Source organism: Tasmannia lanceolata, unplaced genomic scaffold (assembly GCF_043159265.1).
Source record: "Tasmannia lanceolata isolate RefF3 unplaced genomic scaffold, GAP_Taslan_0.1 ptg000002l, whole genome shotgun sequence".
Taxonomy (NCBI): Eukaryota; Viridiplantae; Streptophyta; class Magnoliopsida; order Canellales; family Winteraceae; genus Tasmannia; species Tasmannia lanceolata.
The window spans coordinates 57,287,203-57,309,987 of NW_027518679.1; the positions used below are offsets into that span (position 1 = coordinate 57,287,203).

Here is a 22,785-nt window from a genome sequence, read left to right on the forward strand (position 1 = left end):
TTCTTTTGCAAAACAAAAACACCTATGAATTATTACCATCTTCCATTTGGACACATGTCTCTCTCTCCCTCGCTCTCTACTGTCTTTATGTCTCTTCCTTTCTCCACTGCTCTGCTTTCAACTCTCCATTGAAATCTAACAAGAAATCAAAACAAGTTTTTTGGAGACACAAAGCAACACACAACTTCTTACCACTTTCCATTTGTAAGTCATTCCTCTGATTCTTCATAATAGATAATTTTTTTTCTTATTAGAAGAGTCAGAAACAGAGAGAGAAAGGGGAGCTTGCTGTTGCTTTTGTTGTTTATATGGTATAAGAAATTATTGTTGTTTTAGTAATTGGAATTAGTATTCTTTTTTGTAGAATTTAAAAAGTGGTGGAAAGAGAGGGTACACAATTAATAGAGGCTGTAATGTTTTCCCTCAGATCCAGGGAACCCAGATGTAAAAGGGCAGCATCTTTTAGGGTGGTGGAGGAGAAAAGGGATTTCTTGTGATTCTGGGCATAACTTTTTCTAGCTTCTTCTCATGACCCTTTTCTCTTGCTTTCTTTATAATGCTTAAAGATAAGGGTTTGATTTTGTTACATCAAGAGAGGATTTTTCTGGCCTTGTTTTTCTTCCTCACTTCTGTTAGATAGATAGATAAATGGGTAGGTATATAATTGAGAAGAGTCTAGACAGACCAAGGGAAGGGGATAAGTTCCAGAGAGATTTCTCTTTCTGGTAATTTGGTTGGAATTCCAATAAATGGGAATTTGGATCCATTGTTTCTGTACCAGATCAGTTCACCGTTTCCTGTTGATCCATTGTTTCTTTTTTGCTGCTTTTTAGGGTCTTTTCTTTCACTTCTCCTGCTCCTCTCAGGATTGTGTTTCGTTGTCTACAAACCAAGAGGTTGCTATTTGAGAGTTTTCTTTGTTGGGCATGGAAGAGGGTCAGTTGAAACCATAGTTTCAGACCCCCCTCACGTCATCGTTGACTCCCTTTTACCTTGACCGTGTTCTTGTCGAAGTCCTCATCAGCCGAGTCAACTAGAATTTGCTTTGGCCACGTTGAAACACTGGTACTCGAAACCCGTGAGTTGCCAAGTTGTCAGGTCCTTCCAGATGGAAGGAGGGGAAGGAATGGCTGAAAAATGACTGGGTATGTAATATTGGAGGATTGGGAAGCTTACTACTACTATGATGGGGGAATTGATGGAGGAGATGTCTCTGGCGGTTGCAGTGCCATTTAGGATAGGTAATTTAATCTGTGATAATTCGAAGATAACCCATATGGAAATCACAAGCCTCAAGTTGATAACAGACACAGCAGCAACCTTATTGTCTGATCCTTTATCCAAGCTGCCTGAGTCCATGGTTGATGTAAATGAAGGTCGCAGTTCGAGTGGTCCGCCACAAGAGGCTGATGTCGGGGCCATGTCATTAGAAGAAAACCTAAGAGACGGAGTTGATTTGTTCAAGATGATACCCATAAGCAATTGGGTTAGTAGTGATGCGGTTATCCATGAATGTGAGGAAGACGATTCCTTACTCATAGGAACTGAAAAAGTGCTCCGTAGCTCTTCTTCTCTTTCTGTGGCCAGTGATACTAGTAGCATTTGTGCAGAAGAATTTTTCACTTTGGAGGGTGCATGTGAAATCAGTGCAGTGACTTCTGTGGACATTAATAAGAGCATGAACGATGTTCAGATTATTTCGAGGGTCGGTTTAGAGGAGCCGAGTGTTGGTGTCTCACGGGAGGATGTCAACCGGCCCCTTGATATGCTAACAACTCTAGGAACGGAGGCAACAATTTCCGAAGGTGATAATGATTTGAAGACATCGACTGTTGTTCCTCAGTTGCCCCTAGACAAGAGGGCTAGTGGAATTGGCAGCCAATGTGTTTTTGAATTGGAATGTATTCCTCTTTGGGGTTGCATTTCTATATGTGGAAGGAGAGCAGAGATGGAAGATGACTTTACGACTGTACCTCGGTTTTTGAAAATTCCAGTCCAATTGCTAACCAGTGATCATGTGGTGGACAGAATGAACCAAAGTTTGAGCCACTTGACTAGTCATTTCTTTGGAGTCTATGATGGCCATGGTGGCGCACAGGTACCCTTTGTTTCCCTTTCATTTACCGAACTTCGATAGATAACATAATGTTACTTATGTAGAATTTTCATGATTTGAATTCGTTCTCATTTTACAGGTTGCTAACTACTGTCGGTCTCGTATGCATTCGGCATTGATCGAAGAGATTGAAAATCTAAAAGAAGGTTCTGAGGGCTATAATGGGAATTGGCAGGGGCAGTGGGAGAAAGCTTTCACGGGTTGCTTTCTTAAAGTTGATTCTGAGGTAGGGGGGAAAGTCAGTAGGGGGAGTTTTGGAAGTAAAGTAAATGCCTCTGAGGGAAGCACAGAGCCTGTTGCCCCAGAAACCGTGGGATCGACTGCCGTAGTTGCCGTTCTTTGTTCCTCTCACATCATCGTTGCAAACTGTGGGGATTCGAGAGCAGTCCTCTGTCGTGGAAAATCATCCTTGCCATTGTCAGTAGATCATAAAGTAAGGCATGTGTTTGTGGTTTTGCATCTTTGTCTAATTTGTGATCAAAGCTCTACCTTTATAAAAAACCGATATCCATTTAATTCTTTCAGCCAAACAGAGAAGATGAATATGCAAGGATTGAAGCCGCTGGAGGCAAGGTTATTCAATGGAATGGATACCGTGTGTTTGGTGTTCTCGCAATGTCAAGGTCAATTGGTATGTTGATTCTTCATCATGCTCTCATTGTTGTTTACATTTTATTTTTATGTATTACATCACACGGTCACCAAGCTGTATCCCTACTCGACATTAAATGGCAACTTCCATTCATCAAGTACATTTTGCCATTCAGTATTGTTGAAGTGTAAATGATTAAAAGAATTCCAACTCTAACAGCTTAAGCTTTTGGAGTAATTGGTTGTTTCACATGTTATCAGACCTATTGCTTCACTGCAGGTTCTGGGTTCAAAACTCACAGCTCCTTGATATTAAAAGTCCACGCGTAAGGCCAACCCAAAATAGAGGGATGACAGATGAGGGGGGTGTTTACGTATAAATGATTAAATTACACCAACTCCAACAGCTTAAGGTTTTGGAGCAGTTGGTTGTTTCACAAGTATGATACAGAGAGGCCAACTGTTCAAATGTTATTCTGAGGAAATATCATCACAGTATCCTTATCATTCAGAAAAAAATATCATCGCAGTATCCATACTTATATTAATCTGTCTTGTTGCTGATTACTTTCTTGTTGTCAGATTTTTTTTGGGAAATGAAATTTCATCCATTTTGTGTGGTGCCCCAACAAGAGCTTGTTATCAAGAAATTGATTGGATATTATGTGTATGTTTGTGTTCATTATTAGTTCCCGCCCAAGCCCATTTAGGGATCGATGGTGTGTACCAAGTGCAAGAGATTTCTGTTAATGTATGTTACTCTGCACTAAAATTAGAGTTTACCAGATTGCATTTTGATATGCGTTGACTGAGCTTAATGTTCAAATGATGCTTATACAAATAGGTTAATAATTTATATGGTCATATCAGCATTAGTATGTGTAGAATCTTGTATTAAATAGCATATGCTATGTACCATATCATATAAATATGAGCTTTTATATGGTGTCAGGCATTGCTCCACGTAATCAGGGTGCCACCCTTGACATTTGATCCAATTGCTAAGTACTTTTTAATAGGCTGTCGTTGGATCAAATATCAAGGGCGACACTTATGTTGTACCCTCATTACGTTACATTCCTGGCGGATGCCATAGGTTCCTTTTGTCTCATTTTAAATTCCATTGGCACTTCTTCGCCCTTAAGTTTGTGAAACATGAATTGTAGAGTCTACAAGTTTAGGTTACTTCGAAAGTCTCATCATTCGTTCAATGTCAGTATAAGTGTCTAGGCATTGAAGAACTTTGAATTTGAACATAGGTTTACTGGTGCTTGAATTTGAACATAGGTTTACTGGTGTTTCTTGGGTTACTACAGGTGATAGGTATTTGAAACCATGGATTATTCCGGAACCAGAAGTAATGTTTGTTCCTCGAATGAAAGAAGACGAATGCCTTATTCTAGCCAGTGACGGATTATGGGATGTCATGACAAATGAAGAGGTCTGTGATGTGGCTCGCAGGAGGATCCTTCTCTGGCACAAAAAGCATGGTGCCCTATCTTCTACAGAAAGGGGTGAAGGAGTTGATCTCGCTGCCCAAGCGGCCGCAGAGTATCTATCCAAGGTTGCCCTCCAGAGGGGAAGCAAGGACAACATTACCGTTACAGTCGTGGACTTGAAAGCGCAAAGGAAATTCAAGAGCAAAACGTGACGGTAAGTTTTTCCGTCATTAGAACACCATGTGATATAAAACTTCATTGATCCATATATTTTTGCCCCATTAATACGTAGCTTAGCTCATCTGTTATTCATTTGGGCTTAATGGCTGTATGAACAATGATATTTTGTACTATAGGATCTAAACATCTGTATTGTTTGATGTTGTGCAATGCCTCTATAATTCTGTAAGTTCTTTTGTCTTACCCTGTGCAAAGTACTGGGAATGTAAACCTGAGCTGTTGTAGGGATAAAGGCTGGGAAGGATTCAATATTATCCTCAACACTGAAGACCCTGATTTTTTGCCTCCAAGTTCAAGGTTCTGTGAGGTATTTTTAAGTATCTTCTCTTATATTAGATGGTGCCCTATAAACGCATTAGAAAGTTTGTGAGATGGTGGTTATGTTGATCTCATTTTATTCAACTGAAAAGGCTTATCTTTTTGCTTTTTGAAATGTTTTTGTCTATGATCCTTCACCATCATTCCCATTTTATCTCATCCAGTTTATAATGAGTTTTGGATTGACTTCTCTTTCTCTCCATGGTTTGTGATAGTCTACATAACTATGACTTGCCTTGGTGGCTTCATTTAAGTGGAGGACTGAGTTGGTTCAACAAACTCAACAGAGTCTGTGCTCTTGTGTCTTTTATGCAAGAGGTCATTCCTTTATCGGTGTTTCATTACCCTCAAAGTTATGTGGATGTATCTAATTAGATTCAGAACAGGCTCTGGAGATTTTGCAACAGAAAGAGGGGATATTTCTGGGAGATCAGTGGCTGATAAGTGACCATTGATTGATAATAAGTGACCACCTGGTTAGGTTGTAAAATTTCAATGAAGTATACTAGGTCCTCTAATAGCTATTATTTGTGTCAGAAAAAAGATTTAATAAATTTTTAGCTGTCTCTACTTTCATTTATTAAAAAAAGTCTACCTATAATATCTTGGGCGAAAACTACATGTCGTATACATCTGCTTTCATGTATAAATACGTATATGCTTTCAAGTATAAATATGTATGGATCAGAGAAAGAGATTGGTTTTAAGGTGTTTTGGGGCTTACAATGTGCTCTACTTTTGCTTGAAAGTTATTATTTTGTCCCTTTCTTTGGAAGCCATTATTTTTTTGTAAACTCGGACGATATTACTTACAACCAAAAAATGTTGGCTGTTGGAAGATTTTAATGGTTATTAGTTATCAACCGTAGATCCAAGTTGAGAAGAGGCGACTCGTGCCAAATTGATGGAGTAAAAAGAGGCGGGGCAGATCGAAAACAACTTGGGTGGAAACAGTGAGGAAAGACTTGATAGCTAAGAACATAATCTAACATGACCTTGAATAGGATAGAATGGAAGAAAATGATCCACGTAGAAGAACCCAACTAGAGCCAGGATTAGAGCCGGGTAGATTCCTTTCACCTTCTTCATGAATTTTTTCTAAAGGATTCATTTAGCCGACCCCAACTAGTTTGGGAGAAAGGCTTTGTTGAGTTGAGTTGAGTTGAGTTGAACCATAGATCCAAGTTGGCCAAGAAGAAGCATAAGAGGTTTTGGCCAAATGGTTTCACAGACTAGTAGTAGTAAATGAGGTAGAATATGTACTGAGAGAATATGCTGAAAAGGAACTTAAATATAGAATTCCTTCTTTCTAATGTTCCAGAATAAGCATTTTATCTGTTCTCCTTAACAAGGAGTGATCATTATAGAGTATGTGGGTGTGCAGTGGTTGGGTAGTAAAGTTGGTTTTTAGTTGTACACTGGGTTCTAGTGTATAGCATATGCACAAGATCATTGCTTACTGATTCAAAGTGATCTACTTTCTTTAAGTTTGCTTCAACTGGATGAAACTAATTTGCAAAATATTATTATTCAGGAAAAAAACAAAAAAAAACAGAGAACAAAGTTTGATTCTTGAAAATTTTATATGATATTAAAGGTTATTAGCATATAGAATATTTATTATTAGAATGCTTACTTCAAGTGAACTTTTCTCAACCATAGATTCCACATAGAAATTGAACTTTTCAGGGGGTTTGCTCCAATGGTTTTGATGCTACGACCATAGTGTTTAGATTAGGCTGTATTACCTGGTTTTTTTACCTTTAGCATCTATCTGAAAGATAAAAATGAAGATTATGATGCCAACTTGGGACACACTGAAACAAACACCCCTGCTTATGGAAAAAACATGTACCTTTAAGATTCATTGCTACCCTTCTACATCTCTTTTATCTATCTTTCTCTAAACATCGCCGCAACAAATTTATATTATCACATGTTTTGAGTTTTATCTATTTTAATAAGTTTTTTTATATGAAAAGTAAAATTGGATTTGCTAGGGACTTTCACAAAAAGGCATTTCGCATCTGCCCGTTGCATGAGAGACCAGCCACACACCCACACTTTTCAGCAGATTTTATCTTATTCATTTAATTCGTTAACCAGCCGCTAAATGCCTTTCTGTAAAAGTCTCCACTCTCTAGCATTTCCCTAATAAAACATTATATGTACTTAGCCTTACTAAAATTTTTATAATAGGGAAATGTTATCAGCACTGCTGTATTTTGATGAGGGCACTCCTCACTTTATTAAAAGTACGGTATGGCCCGTACCGTAGAATGATCCAAACCGTCCATTAGATGGGCCACAGCCTAAATAGGTTGTGCCCCCAAAAATCATTTCGATTGGTTGATCCTAACCCTCCTATCTGAATGTTTGAGGGTTGATCCTAACCCTCTATGGATCGGAGAGTTAGGATCAACCTATGGAAATAATTTTTAGGGGACAACCTATTTAGAATGTGGCCCATCTAATGGACGGTTTGGATCATCCTGCGGGCCATACTGTACTTTTAATAAAGTGAGGAGTGCCCTCATCAAAATAAAGTAGTTGCTGATAACATTTCCCTTTATAATATTACCTGTTCTAATTATATAATCACGTAAAAGAATTACATTTACTTATTGAAATTTGAGAATTGATTAAAATATTTTGAAAAATCCATGAATCTTACTTTTTGAGATTTGCTGAATCGGCAGTCGATACTAATGTTGGATTCTAAGGGTGCAAGTCGGGTCGATTTTTGGGAATTTGGGTTGAGCTTTTACCTAAAAATCGGGTTTGGATTCGGGTTGGTACCAATTCATTTTTTAAGCAAAAGCACAACCACGCCCTACCCAAGTTGCACCCCTATCGGATTCGGACACTTTACCAAATTCAACACTTTAAATTTCACGTTACCTATCAAAATCAAAATCAAAATCAAAATCTTAAAAGAGAAAAAGAATCAGAGTTCATGCTGACTGCATTCCAATTGGTAGGAGTGGTGGGACCCATGTGAATTAGTGTGGGCCCAGTTGGCCTGGATGTTTTTTGAGTCTTATAGGAAGTGGGAAGAAGCAAACCAATTATCTTTTCTTGGATCCAGAAGGATTACTAATCAAATTGACCAAAATGCCCATATCTTGTTGAAATGCCCAAAATACCCAGATCTAATAAAAATTGACTAAAGGGAAATGTAACACCTTTTTAGGCTGTGGCCCATCTAATGGACGGTTTGGATTATCCTGTGGTGCGCGCCATGCCATACTTTTAATAAAGTGAGGAGTGCCCTCATCAAAATAAAAATACAGTAGTGCTGATAACATTTCCCTTGACTAAAATATGCCTTTATATCATGAATCATTGACTAAAACCTGCCTTTATATCATAGTGCAATGTCGTGGTGGAACCGTTGCCGTGGGGTCCATCCACAAGTAGTTATGTCATTTAAATGGGCCCAGCTGTACTTGTCAATGAAATTATGCGTTTTTAACATTGGGAAAAAACCAGAACTTCATATTCATCTCCTACCCGTTTTGATATTGGCAACCCTTCAATTTGTTTTAGACTATATCTCATTGACCCTATTACAATTCCCAGCAAAGCATCCAACTGCCAAAATCGTAGAACTTCAAGAGGGGAGGACACAAATTTCTTAAGAAATAACTTAGGGAAGTGATACATGCTCCCCCATTTCTTCCCCAGTCCGCCCCTTCTAGTGTATTTATAATTTTATACCACTCTTTTTACACTACAAGGGGGTGTACGGGTCAAGAAAGGGGGGCAAATATATCCAAAACGTCTTGTCTATATCTCCTGATGGAGAGAACTGAAACCGTGTCCTTGTCTCCGTCACAAGAGCTTTTAGTCATATCCTTCTCATTATGTGATAAGGAACCGAGGGGACACAATCAATCAAGGGCTGTTTACCTGCCCACTTGGCCAAATAAATTTGTTTAGATTTTGTTACTTATAGGATTTGATTTCTTACCTGTTTGTTATAGCTAGGATTCTTAGGGATAAATCACATGTACAAGCCTTTCTTAATTTTAATGAAGAATATTATTTTAATGGAGACCGACACCGAAACAACCCAAAACCGAAATGGTCATTTATTTCGGCCGAAATTTAATATTGAATAAAATATTAATTTGGATTTTTGTACTAAATTTCGACCAAAATTTTGAAATTTCAAGGTACGAAACTGATACCGAAACCGAAATTTTAAACCTTGGTTTGTGTGCACAAAGGAGGACTAATCCTTCCCTCGAACTGGATCAAGAGGTTGATCTTTCCTCTAAGAAGATCAAATCCGTTACGAACCGATTTAGGTTCGTAACAATGGCACAAGAGGAAGGTCTACGTGGACAAGGTAAATCACAAATATTTAGGCTTCCATGTTTAGAACCCATGAAAGTTTTTTCCGGAATATTGAAGCGGTGGGAGAGGGAGAGAATTGAGAAGGCATGAGTGAGGAGAGGGTGAGAAGTGGCTGAAAATTAGGGAAGTAGAGTTTTTCTTTTCCCTATTTTTCAGCCACGTTGCATCATCTCCCCACTCATACACTCTCCCTACCCCTCTCTCAACACTTGGTAAGCTAATATTCCATGGGAAAAAAAATCCATGGTTGCCAAAACATGGTCTTAACTCTTAAGATCCTAATGTCAAACGGGTGATGCCCTTCACCATAAGGAGGTTGAATTAAGCTCAAATCAGGCAAATGAAAGGAAGTGGGAGTTCTCGATTCGAACATTGACGGTTGAAACATCAAAAGATAGAAACCCCCAATTAGATGAGACAAAACAATCAGAAGAAAATTATAGGGTGCGTTCAGGCTCTGGAATCGGGATTTGATTTCATTCCGCCAAATTCTGATGTTTGGTTTGATTTCATTCTGCCCAATTCTGGTGTATGGTTAAAAAAAAACGAACGAAATCAAGGGGCCAAAATTAACACCGCGGTAGAATTAGACGGAAAAAATATCAGAATCTGTTTGCCGCCCTAAGAGATGGTACTCTGATTCCACCAGGTTAGAATGAAAATTTTATTAGAATGTTTTTTCTCATTCTGCTTAAGAGAGAATCATAATAGGAATCGGAATATGATGTTGATTCCGGCAATCCAAACGCAACCTAAGTCTAAAAGTCCCATGCATGCTATAACAAGGTTAGGTGAGCATCAAAAGAAGATTTGTGCCCACAATCAGAGCATCAAAAGAACTATTTAAATGAATAAGAGCACATCGAGAATTCGATGCCCTTCGATCATGCACGACAAAAGCAAAAATAAGATCCTCAAAAAATCTAAATCTGAGCAAATTTAGGGGAAACTAAAGCGCCCCCCCCCCCCCCCCCCCCACAAAGAGCCAATGCAAATTTGTCCCCTCAAAATTGATACAAGGGCACCCATAAATCACATAAAGCCCACATCAAATCTCCCAAAATTCCCCAAAATTCTGTCTTATCCTTTCCATATCCCCTTAGAAATGAGATGTCCCCTTAAATTCTGTCTTATCAATTCAAAATCTTTTCCCTCTCATCACTTCACCTCCATCTCACATCATTTCCCTTAAAATTTACCCCCAATCCTAAACCTAATTACACCCAACTTAAGGAGGAGGATCAATCCTAGCCATCCTCTTGATCAAAGGGATAGTATTCATCCACCAAAAAGACCAAAGTAACCCTATACTTGGCCAATAGAGCGGTGACACCTCATCTCCTCCCATTTAACCTCTACCCTCCCAGACCAATAAATACCCCTCCAAATCTTCGTTACAAGGGCCTTCTCTTTTGATTAGGAAAAGGGAAATGATATTAGAACAAGCAGGATTTAATAATTGCACAAATGTGAAGTCTTTTCATATTTAATTGACTAGTGAGAGCTTTTTGTGAACTGTCATAACCTTTGACACCTCTTTAAATAATGAAAAATAAGGTGTGTTAGTGCAAATATCAAAACATGCATCTCCCTTAGGAAAATTGTACCCAATTACAATCCTAAATTTCTTAGATAAAACTCACCTATGGGTAGCATTCTTCTTACTAGTATGGGGGCCCTAATATACTCACCTATGGGGGCCCTAATATCCTCGAGACCTATAGGTGCTAGCATTCCTCTGACTAGTATTACTCCCTTTAGTATATCCCTCACTAACACGTATAGACACAGAAGGGTCTATCAAGGAGGAGGCACAAAAACCGGAGGGTTCTAGATAAACTCTTTCCTTTTCAACGGCTAGTTGGCACCTATCATCCCTCCTTTGTTCAATAGCTTGACTATGGTTTCAAAGGTGGTGATGAACTCGGCAATAAACCTACTCACGTGTTGTACCCTCCCTAGAAAACCTCTGTATCTCTTTCTAGGTAATAGTTGGTGTCATATGTTGGATACCCTCCCTAGAAAACTTCTCTAGCTAAACCCAAGTAACTTGCCAGAGGTTGCACCTCCGAGGGTTCAACCGGATTTGAAAGTTCCTAATTCCTTGGGGCTATTACACGAGTGTCCCTTTTCTTGTGACTTGACATCATGTCATCGACGCAGACCTTTACTTATTAATTATATCATTTAAAAAGGTGGTGATAGCTCTCTCATACATGCCCTTATTGCCCCCACCGGGTAACGAAAGAGGTTTTTCTCATGTCCCCAGGCATCAAACTTCTATGGTTATATAGCCTAAAAACTCAACTATGAAGGATCGTGGTAGAAATCAGACAGAAGCAGAGACAGAAGTCAGTCAGAATGCTAAGGACAAGGAAGAAGACTCAGACTCAGAAGTTTATGTTGAATCAGGGGACAAAAGCAGAGGAATCAGATTGAAACAAAGACCTCGTTGGCTGCAGGATTACACATCAGTCTTTAATTGTAATAAGCAAGTATTAGTTAGTTAGGATCAACTGAAAAGGAATATTAGTTAGTTAGGATCAAGAAGTAGTTGTAACCATCAGGTAACAAAAGTCTTTAAATAGAGCAGAACTACACTGTACGACGCATGATGTTGAATAAAAAAGTTCTTTCTTCCTCTTTCTTTCTCTCAGTTTCATACACTGTTTTCTTTTTCCATCTCTTTTCTCTTCACCTTGTTCTTCCAACGAGCAATCCCTATCAAGGATTGTATCAGATCGCAGATACATTGATCAAGACTTGTCATTACCATAACTAGGCCTAGCTAGGAACCAACAGGTGGGAAGAATTGAGTCAGGTCAAAATCATTTGTTTCAGTGGAAAAAGCATTAATTTATGCGTTCTTCAACAAATTCAAGACATGCTATAATCATGTAGCCAATTTTACTCTAGAGCAGAAACAAGATCATCAATATTATTGTCATGATAGAAGACCCAAGAACTTGCTTACTGAGAAAAGAATAAGATGACATTAGTAATCAATTGAAAGAGATCCATGGATTATTGTATCAGAAACACCAGAAAAAAGCAAAAATGAATATGGCCACAAAAATGAATTGGCTTTGAGGAAGCTTACAAAATTATTATGTTCACGTGGTACCGATTCACAAGGTATTCAAGAGATGATAAGGAGATTGTTCTCATACCCATTGCTGTTTACGATGGGGCGCAGCGGATCGATTTTCCACATGCCGTCCACAATAAACTTTATCTGTACCCATAAGCAAAATACTCTTATTGGTAAGAATTAATTTGAAAATGGATGAGCCTATGCAAATAATCGTGACCACTATGGTACCAGTGATGTAGGAGGGTACATATGGCTGGTGAAACCCTTGATCTGGACCACACATCAGGTGGGCCTATTCTGGATTGGTTATTGTGCAAAAATCATACTGATCAGAACGTCCTAAGGATCCTTAAAGTGACCTGCAAACAGATTGTTAAAACAGAAAAGGCCCTCTTCTGCATTTGCAGGTTACCTATCGGATGGTTAGGTTAGGATCTACCAGTGAGAAAGCTTTCGGTTTATTAGCATCCACACTTGGGCCCGCCTAGTATACGGTACAGATCAAGGGTCCAACTAACCACGTGTCCTATTCACATATAGAGACCATAATACTCACAATAGATAATCCTACAATTCGAATGTTGAGTACCCTAATAAGTAGAAATAAATTAGCAGAATTGAACGAGCACAACGCCACCAACCTCGTATCGGCCAGGATACAACTTCAGATTCAGGGTGAAGCTGCCTGAATTTGACCTTTCCATTCTTCTCTGCAGTACACCACCAAAAAAATATATATAGGTTGATATTAGCAATCCAAACATGGCATAGACAAAAATACCATGGAAAACTATGGAAGGAATTGCAGATTAAACATGATAATAGTCAAACCAACAACACAGACGCAAGTGTAATCATGGTGAAAAGAGGGAAGAGTCTAATTTTTCACCCTAACCTTCTCTATTTTCCACTTTACATGGGTAAATGAAGAGAACCGAGTAATCTCTCAGCATAACCTTCTCCAAAACACGAGGGAAATGATGAAAACGCGCAGCACGCCTCCACCCAAAGAAATGAGAGAATAAAGAGAGCAGAAAACTGTCTGCTTAGATGAAAATGATGATGGCAAACAACAATCACGAAATGAGGAAGATGATCTAAGCAAAGAAAAAGAAGAACAGCAACCCTTGCAACAGACTGCTTGGAAGAAGGAACAAAAATCTTGAGCAATACCAAGTTTCCAACGAAAGGTGGACAAGAAGAAGTGGAAATTAATCCAATAAATGGAGGGAGAGAGAATGAGAATCAACGTCAATCCCAAAAACAAAATGAGAAAGCAGAAAAGGGGGATAGAAAATCAATTCCAAATAGCAGATGAGGGAAGTGGTGTGGCCAACAGTCAAAATCCAGACAAAACAAGGACGAAATTGATGCAAACCTGGAAGGCCAAGAGAGAGAAACGGACAAACATGAATTCGAAATACATACTCTTAACGTATGTATTTTGTTTTTTAAACTTTGTGGGGGACTCCTTGTCTCCCGCCTTTGAAAGTGTTTGCTGGTTCTTAATAAATTTGATTGGTTACCTTCTTAAAAAAAATACATTTTCGGCAAAAGATCATGAATTTAGAAGGTTGTTTTGTCAAATTGTGCTTGGTGAATTATTTAGGAACCTTTTTGAAAATACCTTAAGTTAAAAAAATTTGGTCATTTCATAACTTCCAATGATAAATTGGGAAGTATTTTGCAGATTAAGGATTTATATGCAAAATGCAGACAGCATTACAAACAGGGTCTAACTTCATATCTAAAAGCTAAAATATTTTGTATGTATTTAGTAAAACAGAGGCTATCAAGGCTGAATTTCCTGCAAATCAATAGCATTTTCCCTTGCAGATCGGAAAGTTTACTGAAGAAATGATCCAAATTATAGTGTTCCTTAAGAGTAACAAACCTTACTGGTCCAGCCATCAAAAGATCCAGCCAACAAAACTTCAGAAGCCGAATTAGGCCAAACTATGCAGGCAGTTCGGAGGACGTGCAGAGCCTTTTGGGCATTATCAATCCTTTTCTGTTTCTCTTCGACTATCTTTTGTGCTTCACTGTGGAAAGAAGATATGGTGCTATCATTTCCTGGAAAAAATAAAGGAGGATAAGGCTCTAACACCGTGTTAAATGTGGAAAGGAAACATACATAATCTCCATCGCCATTTTGCCTTCTAATACTGCCAACTTGGCACGTGTTGACCGCAATTTATCTCGAGCTTTCATAACTTCTGTTTGCTGAAATTCCCAAGCATCAGAAAGCTTATGCAAATCCACCAAGGATGTACCCTGACCCTGATGAACATCAGTTGATGTAACAAAGGAGGTAATTAATGACTGTCCCAATCCTGCTTAGCATGAATACTGAGTAAAGGTACGGGAGCTTTGCTCCATATCAAGTGCTATAATTTTCTACCAAAACCCACAAGGCAGGCACTCTTCTTCTCACTCACAATACATAACTACCAGGTTTAAACTTAGCACTATTAGATTTTTTTTTTAATGATAGCACTATTTATGGTTTAAAAAATTGGAAAAAATTTATATTTTTAAATAAAAACTAATATATATGCATGCTAGCTTTCTAATTTTACTATATCTGAGTTATTGCCCAACTTAATGAATGATGGAGTCAATTATTTTTCATTTCAAAAGTTTTTTATTTTCGTTAGAAAATTCTTTAAAATAAGAAAAAAAACTATGGGTGCGTTCTTTAACAATTTTCGGGAAGGAATTTCGCTCCCCGGAAACCACACTCCTCTAGAATGTCATTCCTCAGCGGCTCTTGGTTGGTATTCAATAGATTCATTGTGCTTTTTTAGGCTATTTTTTGGAGAGGATATTTCTCGCTCCGCGGGATAAGAATTGTTTTTTCGAGACGCTTATCTCTCGACTCTTGTAGTGATGAAAATTTTTTTGAGGAAAAAGCCACTGTGTATAAGAAAGGGTAAGAAAAAGCAAAAACCTCTCTCTGCTCTCAGATCTGACAAAATCAGATCCCTCTCTCCGCCCAAACCTATCCCCTTCCTTCGTCCAATCCCATAACCAAATCCATCTATAAATCCCATTAGTTACACTGACATGAGCCTAATGAGTTTCTAGAACCATCTTGATGTAGGACCGAGAAGAGAAAGAGAAGAGAAATAGAAGAGAAGAGGAGAAGAAGAGAAGAGGAATGGGGGAGGAAGAGAATAGGAGAAGAAGAAGAAGAATAGAGGAGAAAGAGGGGAAGAAGACTTGGGGGAGAAGAAGAGAGGAAATTAGAGGATTAGAGGGGAGCATCTCAATTCATTCAATTAATCATCAAAGTTAAAATTCCTAATACAATGAGGCCTATATATAGGCAATGGGAGGAAAATAATATTCTATGGAAAATAAAATCCTAGAAACTAATAACAATGATGCAGATATTGGGATTTATTTCCGTATTATTTAGCTTCTAGTATTTTTATTTCTATGCTATTAGTTTCTACGATTTTATTTTATGTTATTTAGAATTAGGAAAGTTAATTATTTTCCATGGAATTTTATTTCCATCCCATTGCCTATATATAGGCCTCACTGTATTAGGAATTATAACTTTGATGAATAAAGATTAATTGAGAGCTTCTCCCCCAGATTTCTATTCTTCTACTTCTCTTCTTCTATTATTCCCTCTCTTCTCCTATTTTTCTTCTATAATAACATGAAAATAAAAATCTTAGAAACTAAATAATATGGAAATAAATCCTAATATTTGCATCACATCTCCTTTGAACCTTTGGTTGATGGCATGATGATATCATGCCTCTCCCAACCCTATCACTCCGAGTAATTTGTGTCACTTTATGCATGTGTAACTCTTTTTTTCCAGTTCAAAAAAAAGAAAAAAAAAAGAGTTACACATGCATAAAGTGACAAATTACTCGGAGTGATAGGGTTGGGAGAGGCATGATATCATCGTACAATCAACCAAAGGTTCAAAGGAGATGATTCCAGAAAGGCAGAAACTTCCCAGGCTCATGCCAATAAACTTCCTAGGTTCATACCATTTCATCTGAGAACAGGATGACTTACACCTTGTGCCTACAAACTACTAAGCATATAATATGCACAACGAGATGCACTCTGTACAGTGCAGAGCTGAAGATAACATTCGGCAAGATCCAACTAAATATTTTCAATAGGCAAGTGCAAAATAAATGCTATGTCCATCCCCAGGCTTGGTTCATTAAGGCATGAATTCATAGTGTGTAAGGCTCATTTACAAAATGAATTTCCAAACGAAATGGAATTCGATCCCAGAACATTAGTAATATGAGCTTCAAAAATACAGACTCAATGAGTGTTACATCAAGGTCGGCACCGGCCCCCCATTTCCGCACGTTGTAACTCAGCCAACTAGGATGGTTTTAAACTGGTTACTCGATCACCCATGTATAAATTCAGAGGGCATAGGGTCCAAATGTATATATGGTTTATTGAATAAATAAACAAATCCTCTTCAGAGAACAGAAAATAGTTTAGCATAATGCTCAACACCAATGCTCATCAAATCATATTGATCATCTAGCAATAAATATCAACGGCCAAAGATTATATGTTCAAGCAGGAGGCAAAATAAATAATATACAGTACAGTGTATGAAACTATATTAGCAAATAATAGGTATTATGATCTATATAAATTAAAATATAGCAAAAAATAGGTATCAGATCACACACCTTATGTGAGACGACAGTATCAGTTCTGGACCTAAGTAAGTGGAGTACAGAATTAAGCTCTTGCTGCATGTGTTGAAGACGGGAATGTATCTGGTTTTGGTAATTCTCTTTATCATCAGAGGTTGGTTCTATTTTAATGTTTTTAGTTCCATTTATACTCTCAGGTTCAATATTCATCTCAACATCCATAACCACATCACATGAAAGATTATGATCCATCATCCTTTGATTTCCACTTCCATAGTGATCAATTTCTGCAGCTGCAAGTCAAAATATGGCAAGAAGATATTAGTGGAGTCAGATTTTGAAACATAAAAGATCCCATTTGAAATAAATTACCTTCAAATTCATTCTCCACAAATCCTGCCCTTTGACCAATCCACGTTCTCCATATTTCTGGGTTTGTAGAGCCTCTTGTCTCATCAGTGTCTTGAAAAGCTCCGTTTTGAAAATGCATGGTCCCCAAACCATTCCACGAGTCTTTTCCAGGGTATAATGACAGGGATCTTCTGCTTCTTGCGCTGTCAGCAACTGTCTTTTACAGGTAACAAATACTACATGTTAAGTTTCAAAATGTCTATTTAATTAAAAGCTTCAGAAAACAAAGTTAACCAAGAAAAAGAAATCAACTTTCAACTTTAAACTGGCAACTCTAAAAGCAAATGCAGAGGCACAAATGTTTGATTCCCCACCCACTCTACCCTCCCTATAAGGTACTTGGCCTTCCTTTAAAAGAAGGTGCACTTACTAAGCATGATTTGGACCATGTGATGGAGATGGTGTCCAGGTTAAAGGCCTTGAGAGAAAGATATTTGTTTTCACGCAGCCGGATCACACTCTTAAGGCAACGTATGCCATTATTTAAGCATACTTACTTTTTGTTTACAACCCTGGCTTGATGGCTGATAAGTTGGAGAAGCTCCAAATGAATTTGTACAGAGAGACGATCCATCGCTCAGAAAGGTGCATTTGGTAAACCAAAAACAAGCTTACTCCCAAAACAGGAAGGTGGGCTCGGTTTAAAAATATCTGGCATCAAAATGCAACGCTCATAGCTAAATGGTGGTGAAATTTCCCTCCAACAATGGAGATCACCGGTCTAAAATTTGTCAAAGCAAAAAATCAAATGCAAGGGAGATCCATCATAGAAGCTGGATCTTCGAGGGCACTCCGGCATGGAAATTCTCGGTAACAAATAGATCATTAGAAAGGCCATTGGATCTAAAAATGGTGATGGTTCTTCTTTTTAATTTTTGTTAGGCAAATGCCTCCACTGTGGAGATCTAGCATCCAAATTTACTTAAAAAAGTTATAGATCTAGTATCCAAATTTACTTATAAAAGTTGTAAACTTTAAAGCACTTACATCCAAGTACTTATATAGGCCGAACATATGATGTGTGACATGACACCATACCAACACCCATGCCAGAAGGAATTTCTTTGATCGGGAACTTGAGAGGATACTCGGTTATTGGAGATAGTGGAAGGGCAGTTCATCAAAAGGTCGGGTACACACAAGAGAGTTTGGATCTGGAGCACTTCAGGAGATTTAGTGTCAAATCAATTTATCACCGGGTTCTCATCTTGCACGACATCCCTGCAGGCAACCAAAGTGTGGAGCATCTCGGCACCCCTAGGGTGCGCGCATTTGGTTGCGGAATCGTCGTATGATAGTGGACCATTACGCTCTACGTATAGAAGCAGGTGAGACGGTGGAGCACTTGCTTCTTAGCTACAAGATTGCCAGGGAAGCTTGGAGTAGAGTTCTAAAAAGGTTTGGCATTGCTTGGGTATTCCCAGCTCAATTGAATCACCTCCTCAATAGTTGGTCATTTGCCCCGTGGAAGAAGAGAGGTAAAGTGCTGTGGCAAATGGTGTTCTTGGCAACGATCTGGACCTTGCGGAAAGAAAGAAACGCTAGAGTTTTTAAACGGGTTGTCAAGAGCTTTGAGTTCATCTATACTTAAGGTTTATTGCCTTGACCATATCTTGAGTCAGGGCCCTCCCCAGTTTCAGATTTATTTCAGCTAATGACCTTTGGCATGGCTGGAGGGAGGTGTGCTTAGGTGGAGATCGGATAGAGCAAGTAATCCAAAGTTGGGTTTCTACTCCTCGGGGTTTTCTCAAGTTAAACTTTGACGGATCGAGCTTGAGAAACCCTGGCTCTGCAGGGGTGGGCAGTCTTCTAAGAGACGAGGAAGGTGCAACAAAGTGGGACTCTCTGGGCCACTAGGGACTGCAGATTCTAATGAAGCGAAGGTTAGGGACTGCAGATTCTAAAATTGATTGAGTCGCATGTATAGGGTGATATTGGAGGGAAATTCCCTCCATGTAATAAGATGGTTGAAGGGTAGTAGTTTGCCCCCATGGCGATTTACTCCTCGGATAGACGAGATCATGGATCAGATGGGGGAGTCAGGAGTCTCCTTCAAACATGTAAAAAGATCGGCAAATTTGGAAGCAGATATGTTGGCCAAAGGAGTCACTAGAAGGGAGTTAGAACTTTTTGATTTTCTTCCCCACGAAGGAGTTGCCTGTTTTTCCTGTTGTCCTGTATTTTTTTTTAATTTTCTTACTTTTTAGTTGACCTGCTCTGTCAGTGTTGTATATTCTTTCTCTCTCATTAAGGATTCATTGCCAATATAAAAAAAAACCATTATGTTCCAAACATATGTCACCCTTCGAATTAAAAACCATATTTTTGCTTGTTAGACCTATATTTGCAATTATAATTTTGAATCCTAAATAATAATATCAATATATTATAGATTTCATCCTCTAAGTTAAATCTATTTAAGGTTTATAATGTTTTACTTATGCATGCTTTGCATATCTCATGGAACGGGATACCTGTCTCTGTATTCATGCTCTAAATTTTGGAGAAATTCATATTTGTATCTTATGTCATACCACACCATCTCTATAGTTGGTACCGAATTTAACCAATTTATCAGCATTTAGTTTCCTTCCCTATGAATATGGGAAGAAGAGCACTCAAAGAACCTCTAGCATAAAACATCTAAATCTCGAAAACACCACAAAAATCTCTTATGAACGCTATAATCTTTTTTTGGGAACTAGTGTGAACCCTAGAATCTTTCATGAGCCAATTGTTGTTAAATGAAACCAATTTCTGCCAAACAATTTATTCCAAAATAGGCAGCTTTCACTTCAACGCCGATCACTAACCTGTACTGGGCGCATAAACAACGCCAATCCCTCCCTCTCTCCCTCCCTTGTCTGCCCATGTGACATAACTTTTGTTCCCCCACCAAAGTACTTGAGAAGAGGTAGTTTACGCTAGTAGAGTCTTGGGATTTAGCTCTCCATCCCTCCATCCCTCCCTCAACACCAGGAAACTACTTCACTTGACAACCAAACACAACTGGCCACTACTCTACTAGGAGACTACTTCACTGCTATTACACCTATTGACTACTTAAGTTCTAATTCACCACTGCTGTACAAGGTAACTATCTGCAACCAAACTCAAACTAAGGAATTAAGAGAACATTGTTAAATGGGTTAGCTTTTAATCCATGTTTGCTGGTTATTCCGGAGAACTCTTAGGAGCTTGACAGGTCAAACTTCAAGTAAAGAAGCACAACCAGCCTCAAAATTCAGATAATATTCTAAAATCAATATCATGTTTTCCCTTGCCTTCAAATATTCTAGAATTTCTCTCTTTCCAATTTTGTGCTTGACAGTATAATAAATTCAACATGAAAACTCCAAAAGAACTAGATTCTAAAAGACAACCTAGGCATTTGGATTTGCAAAACATAACTAGTATAACAACCATTTTGCATCTGTTTAGCCAACTAACCCGCATCCACAGAAACTCCTCGCCACTCATCCTCGCCATCCTTCCCCAATATCCAATCGTTGCCACCTTTTTCTTTCGACTCAACAGCGTAAGAAAGCATTCTTTCTTTCTCCAGTCGACTCAATATACCCTCAATCCCCATATCCTCCCCGCCCTCTGATTCAATTTCTCTGAACAAAAACCACGCAAAAAAAAAAAAAAAGAAGGCCAATTAGCATTCAAAATTCAAAACACTTCAAGATCACAAAAAATCCAACAAACAAATCAAATATAAACACCAACAGAAACCTCACCTTGATCTACCTGAAGACGTGGCTGCTGCCCCCGAATCCACGAGATCAAAAGTCTCCAGGGAATCACTCCTCTGTTGAAATTCTCTGCCATCATTGTGAAAGAAATCACAGCCATTGTCTTGCTCCGAATTCGGCGAATCCCAGCCATCGATATCTTCATCTTGCCTAACCCTAATAACCCCTTCATCATCTTCTTGTTCTTCTTCCGAATCCCAACCGAATGTAAGCCAACCGCCTTGTGTAGCGATTGCCACAACCAAATCCATCCTCCCCGCGGCAATCAGCTCATCCTTGGTGGGGAAATCTCTAGGGTTTGGTGATTTCTCCATGAAATCAAGAATCTCAGCCTCCAAATCATCAACATTGTCATCAAATCCCGCATCCCCTTTAACCTCCCAAACCCTCATCCGCCTTAACGGTGGGGCTAGGGTTAGGGTTAGGGAATTTCGCGGAGAAAAGGTGGAGGAGCAGAGGAAGACGTTGGGGTTAGGGTTAGGGTTAGGGTTAGGGACTTTGGCGGGAGTAGTGAGGAAGATGGAAGAATGCGAAGCTATCAACGAAATCATTCTCTTTCCTGCTGCATTTCTCCAAGAAATTAGTAGTTTAATCAATCTTCTTTATCTTTCTTTACTGCATTTCTCCAAGGAATCAGTAGTTTAATCGATCTTCTTTATCTTTGATTGTTTTCATTTATTCGGAGAAGAAGAGTTCAATAAAGAAACAAAGATCCTTGTGTACTGTGTGTGGACCATCATTTCGGTTCTCTTTAATTCAGTATATCACTATTTCAAAAAAAAAAGAGAAAACGGGAGATTGATTCTGGGTAGAAATAAATAAAGCGAAAAAGAGGGTGTCGATATCAGAAAAAAGACGGTTTGGAGAATACGTGTGACCCTCATTTGCTAGGAACGATCGCAGTAGGCATTTCGCAGACAAGCTGTTTCAAGGGAGAAAAACCACGTAGGCTCAGATTTTGTCTCATTCATTATTCGTCTGAGGACCGAGATTTCGGATTTCGTTCAACAACGAAACCGAAATTCCATAAACGAACCAAATTTCGTTGGAAATTTCGTAAATTTAGGTCGAAATTTCGGAATAATATTAATATTTTATTTCTTTACAGAATTTCAGCCGAAATTACAGAAATTTTCCATAATTTCTTTGGGAGAAAAATCAGCTGTTTCAATAACTTCTGCCCAATTTCGACCGACATTTCGGGATTTCGGCTGAAATTTAGGTTTCGGTGAAGCCCGAAATTATAGCCCAAACCGAGAAAATTTGTTTCGATAACTTCTACCCAACTTCGACCAAAATTTTGGTTTTGGTGAAGCCTGAAATTATAGCCGAAACCGAAATTTAAAACCTTGATCTGATGTGGCTGCTCTCTCAGGGAAAAAAATTGCGAGAGAGAGAGAGAGAGAGAGAGAGAGAGAGAGAGAGAGGGAGGGAGGGCGTCTTGCTATTGTTGAGGCAAGGTCGAGGAGCAGCGAGGGTAAAGGTACTTGCCAGAAATATGGATTTCCAAACAATGTCCTGCATGACATATTTGAAAATCATATTAGCTGATTTGGAAATTTAAGGATTTGATTCAGATAGGGACGGAGCCACATATAGAACAGGGCCCAACAACGAATGGTTTAGATCCTTGAAGAAGGTGGACACCATAAAAATATACTTTAAAAAAATAAAAAAAAAAAAAAAAAAAAAACACCCGGGCTTACATTGTTTGAAGATCAAAACCCTTTACTTGTTGCGGAGTAAAGCAAATAGGCGTTGCCCCAAAAAACATTTCCCAACGATGATTCTAGGGCAAATG

The 22,785-nt window shown here is 38.6% G+C and overlaps 2 protein-coding genes across 13 annotated transcripts; one reads left to right on the forward strand and one right to left on the reverse strand.

Moving 5' to 3' along the window:
- Positions 1-48: 48 nt before the first annotated feature.
- Positions 49-4,569, forward strand: LOC143880658 (protein phosphatase 2C 50-like). 6 transcript variants are annotated; one of them, XR_013251777.1, is made up of 6 exons: positions 49-204; positions 365-2,098; positions 2,196-2,554; positions 2,642-2,747; positions 2,988-3,458; positions 4,024-4,163. XR_013251777.1 is itself a non-coding variant. In XM_077383644.1 (5 exons), the coding sequence occupies exons 2-5, from the start codon at positions 1,184-1,186 to the stop codon at positions 4,036-4,038; spliced, it is 1,395 nt and encodes a 464-aa protein (XP_077239759.1). In that variant the 5' UTR covers positions 49-204; positions 365-1,183; the 3' UTR covers positions 4,039-4,188. The 6 variants fall into 6 exon arrangements, 4 of the variants coding, with proteins under 4 accessions (XP_077239759.1, XP_077239749.1, XP_077239752.1 ...); XR_013251775.1 differs by having other exon boundaries at positions 50-204; positions 2,196-2,549; XM_077383644.1 differs by lacking the exon at positions 2,988-3,458 and having other exon boundaries at positions 4,024-4,188.
- Positions 4,570-12,036: 7,467 nt separating this feature from the next.
- Positions 12,037-21,769, reverse strand: LOC143880675 (protein PTST homolog 2, chloroplastic-like). Of its 7 annotated transcripts, none has more exons than XM_077383662.1 (9): positions 20,970-21,769; positions 20,677-20,846; positions 17,188-17,379; positions 16,849-17,108; positions 14,317-14,440; positions 14,060-14,233; positions 12,802-12,870; positions 12,600-12,686; positions 12,317-12,519 (listed from the first exon to the last, which is right to left on the reverse strand). In XM_077383662.1, exons 1-8 carry the CDS (start codon positions 21,533-21,535, stop codon positions 12,622-12,624), a joined length of 1,620 nt encoding a protein of 539 aa, XP_077239777.1. In that variant the 5' UTR covers positions 21,536-21,769; the 3' UTR covers positions 12,317-12,519; positions 12,600-12,621. The 7 variants fall into 7 exon arrangements, with proteins under 7 accessions (XP_077239770.1, XP_077239763.1, XP_077239767.1 ...); XM_077383669.1 differs by having other exon boundaries at positions 12,319-12,519; positions 14,055-14,233; XM_077383655.1 differs by lacking the exons at positions 12,317-12,519; positions 12,600-12,686 and adding an exon at positions 12,037-12,301.
- Positions 21,770-22,785: the final 1,016 nt, after the last annotated feature.

Bases quoted from the DNA above. Each gene is read 5' to 3' on its own strand.
- LOC143880675 (XM_077383648.1), bottom strand. From the start codon at position 21,535: ATGATTTCGTTGATAGCTTCGCATTCTTCCATCTTCCTCACTACTCCC. The intron at 20,847-20,969 runs GTGAGGTTTCTG...GTTTTTGTTCAG, and splicing joins ACGTCTTCAGGTAGATCAAG to AGAAATTGAATCAGAGGGCG. The intron at 12,302-12,801 runs GTTGGTGGCGTT...TTATGGGTACAG, and splicing joins TGTATCCTGGCCGATACGAG to ATAAAGTTTATTGTGGACGG.
- LOC143880658 (XM_077383634.1), top strand. From the start codon at position 1,184: ATGATGGGGGAATTGATGGAGGAGATGTCTCTGGCGGTTGCAGTGCCA. The intron at 2,099-2,195 runs GTACCCTTTGTT...CTCATTTTACAG, and splicing joins ATGGCCATGGTGGCGCACAG to GTTGCTAACTACTGTCGGTC. The intron at 2,550-2,641 runs GTAAGGCATGTG...TAATTCTTTCAG, and splicing joins CATTGTCAGTAGATCATAAA to CCAAACAGAGAAGATGAATA.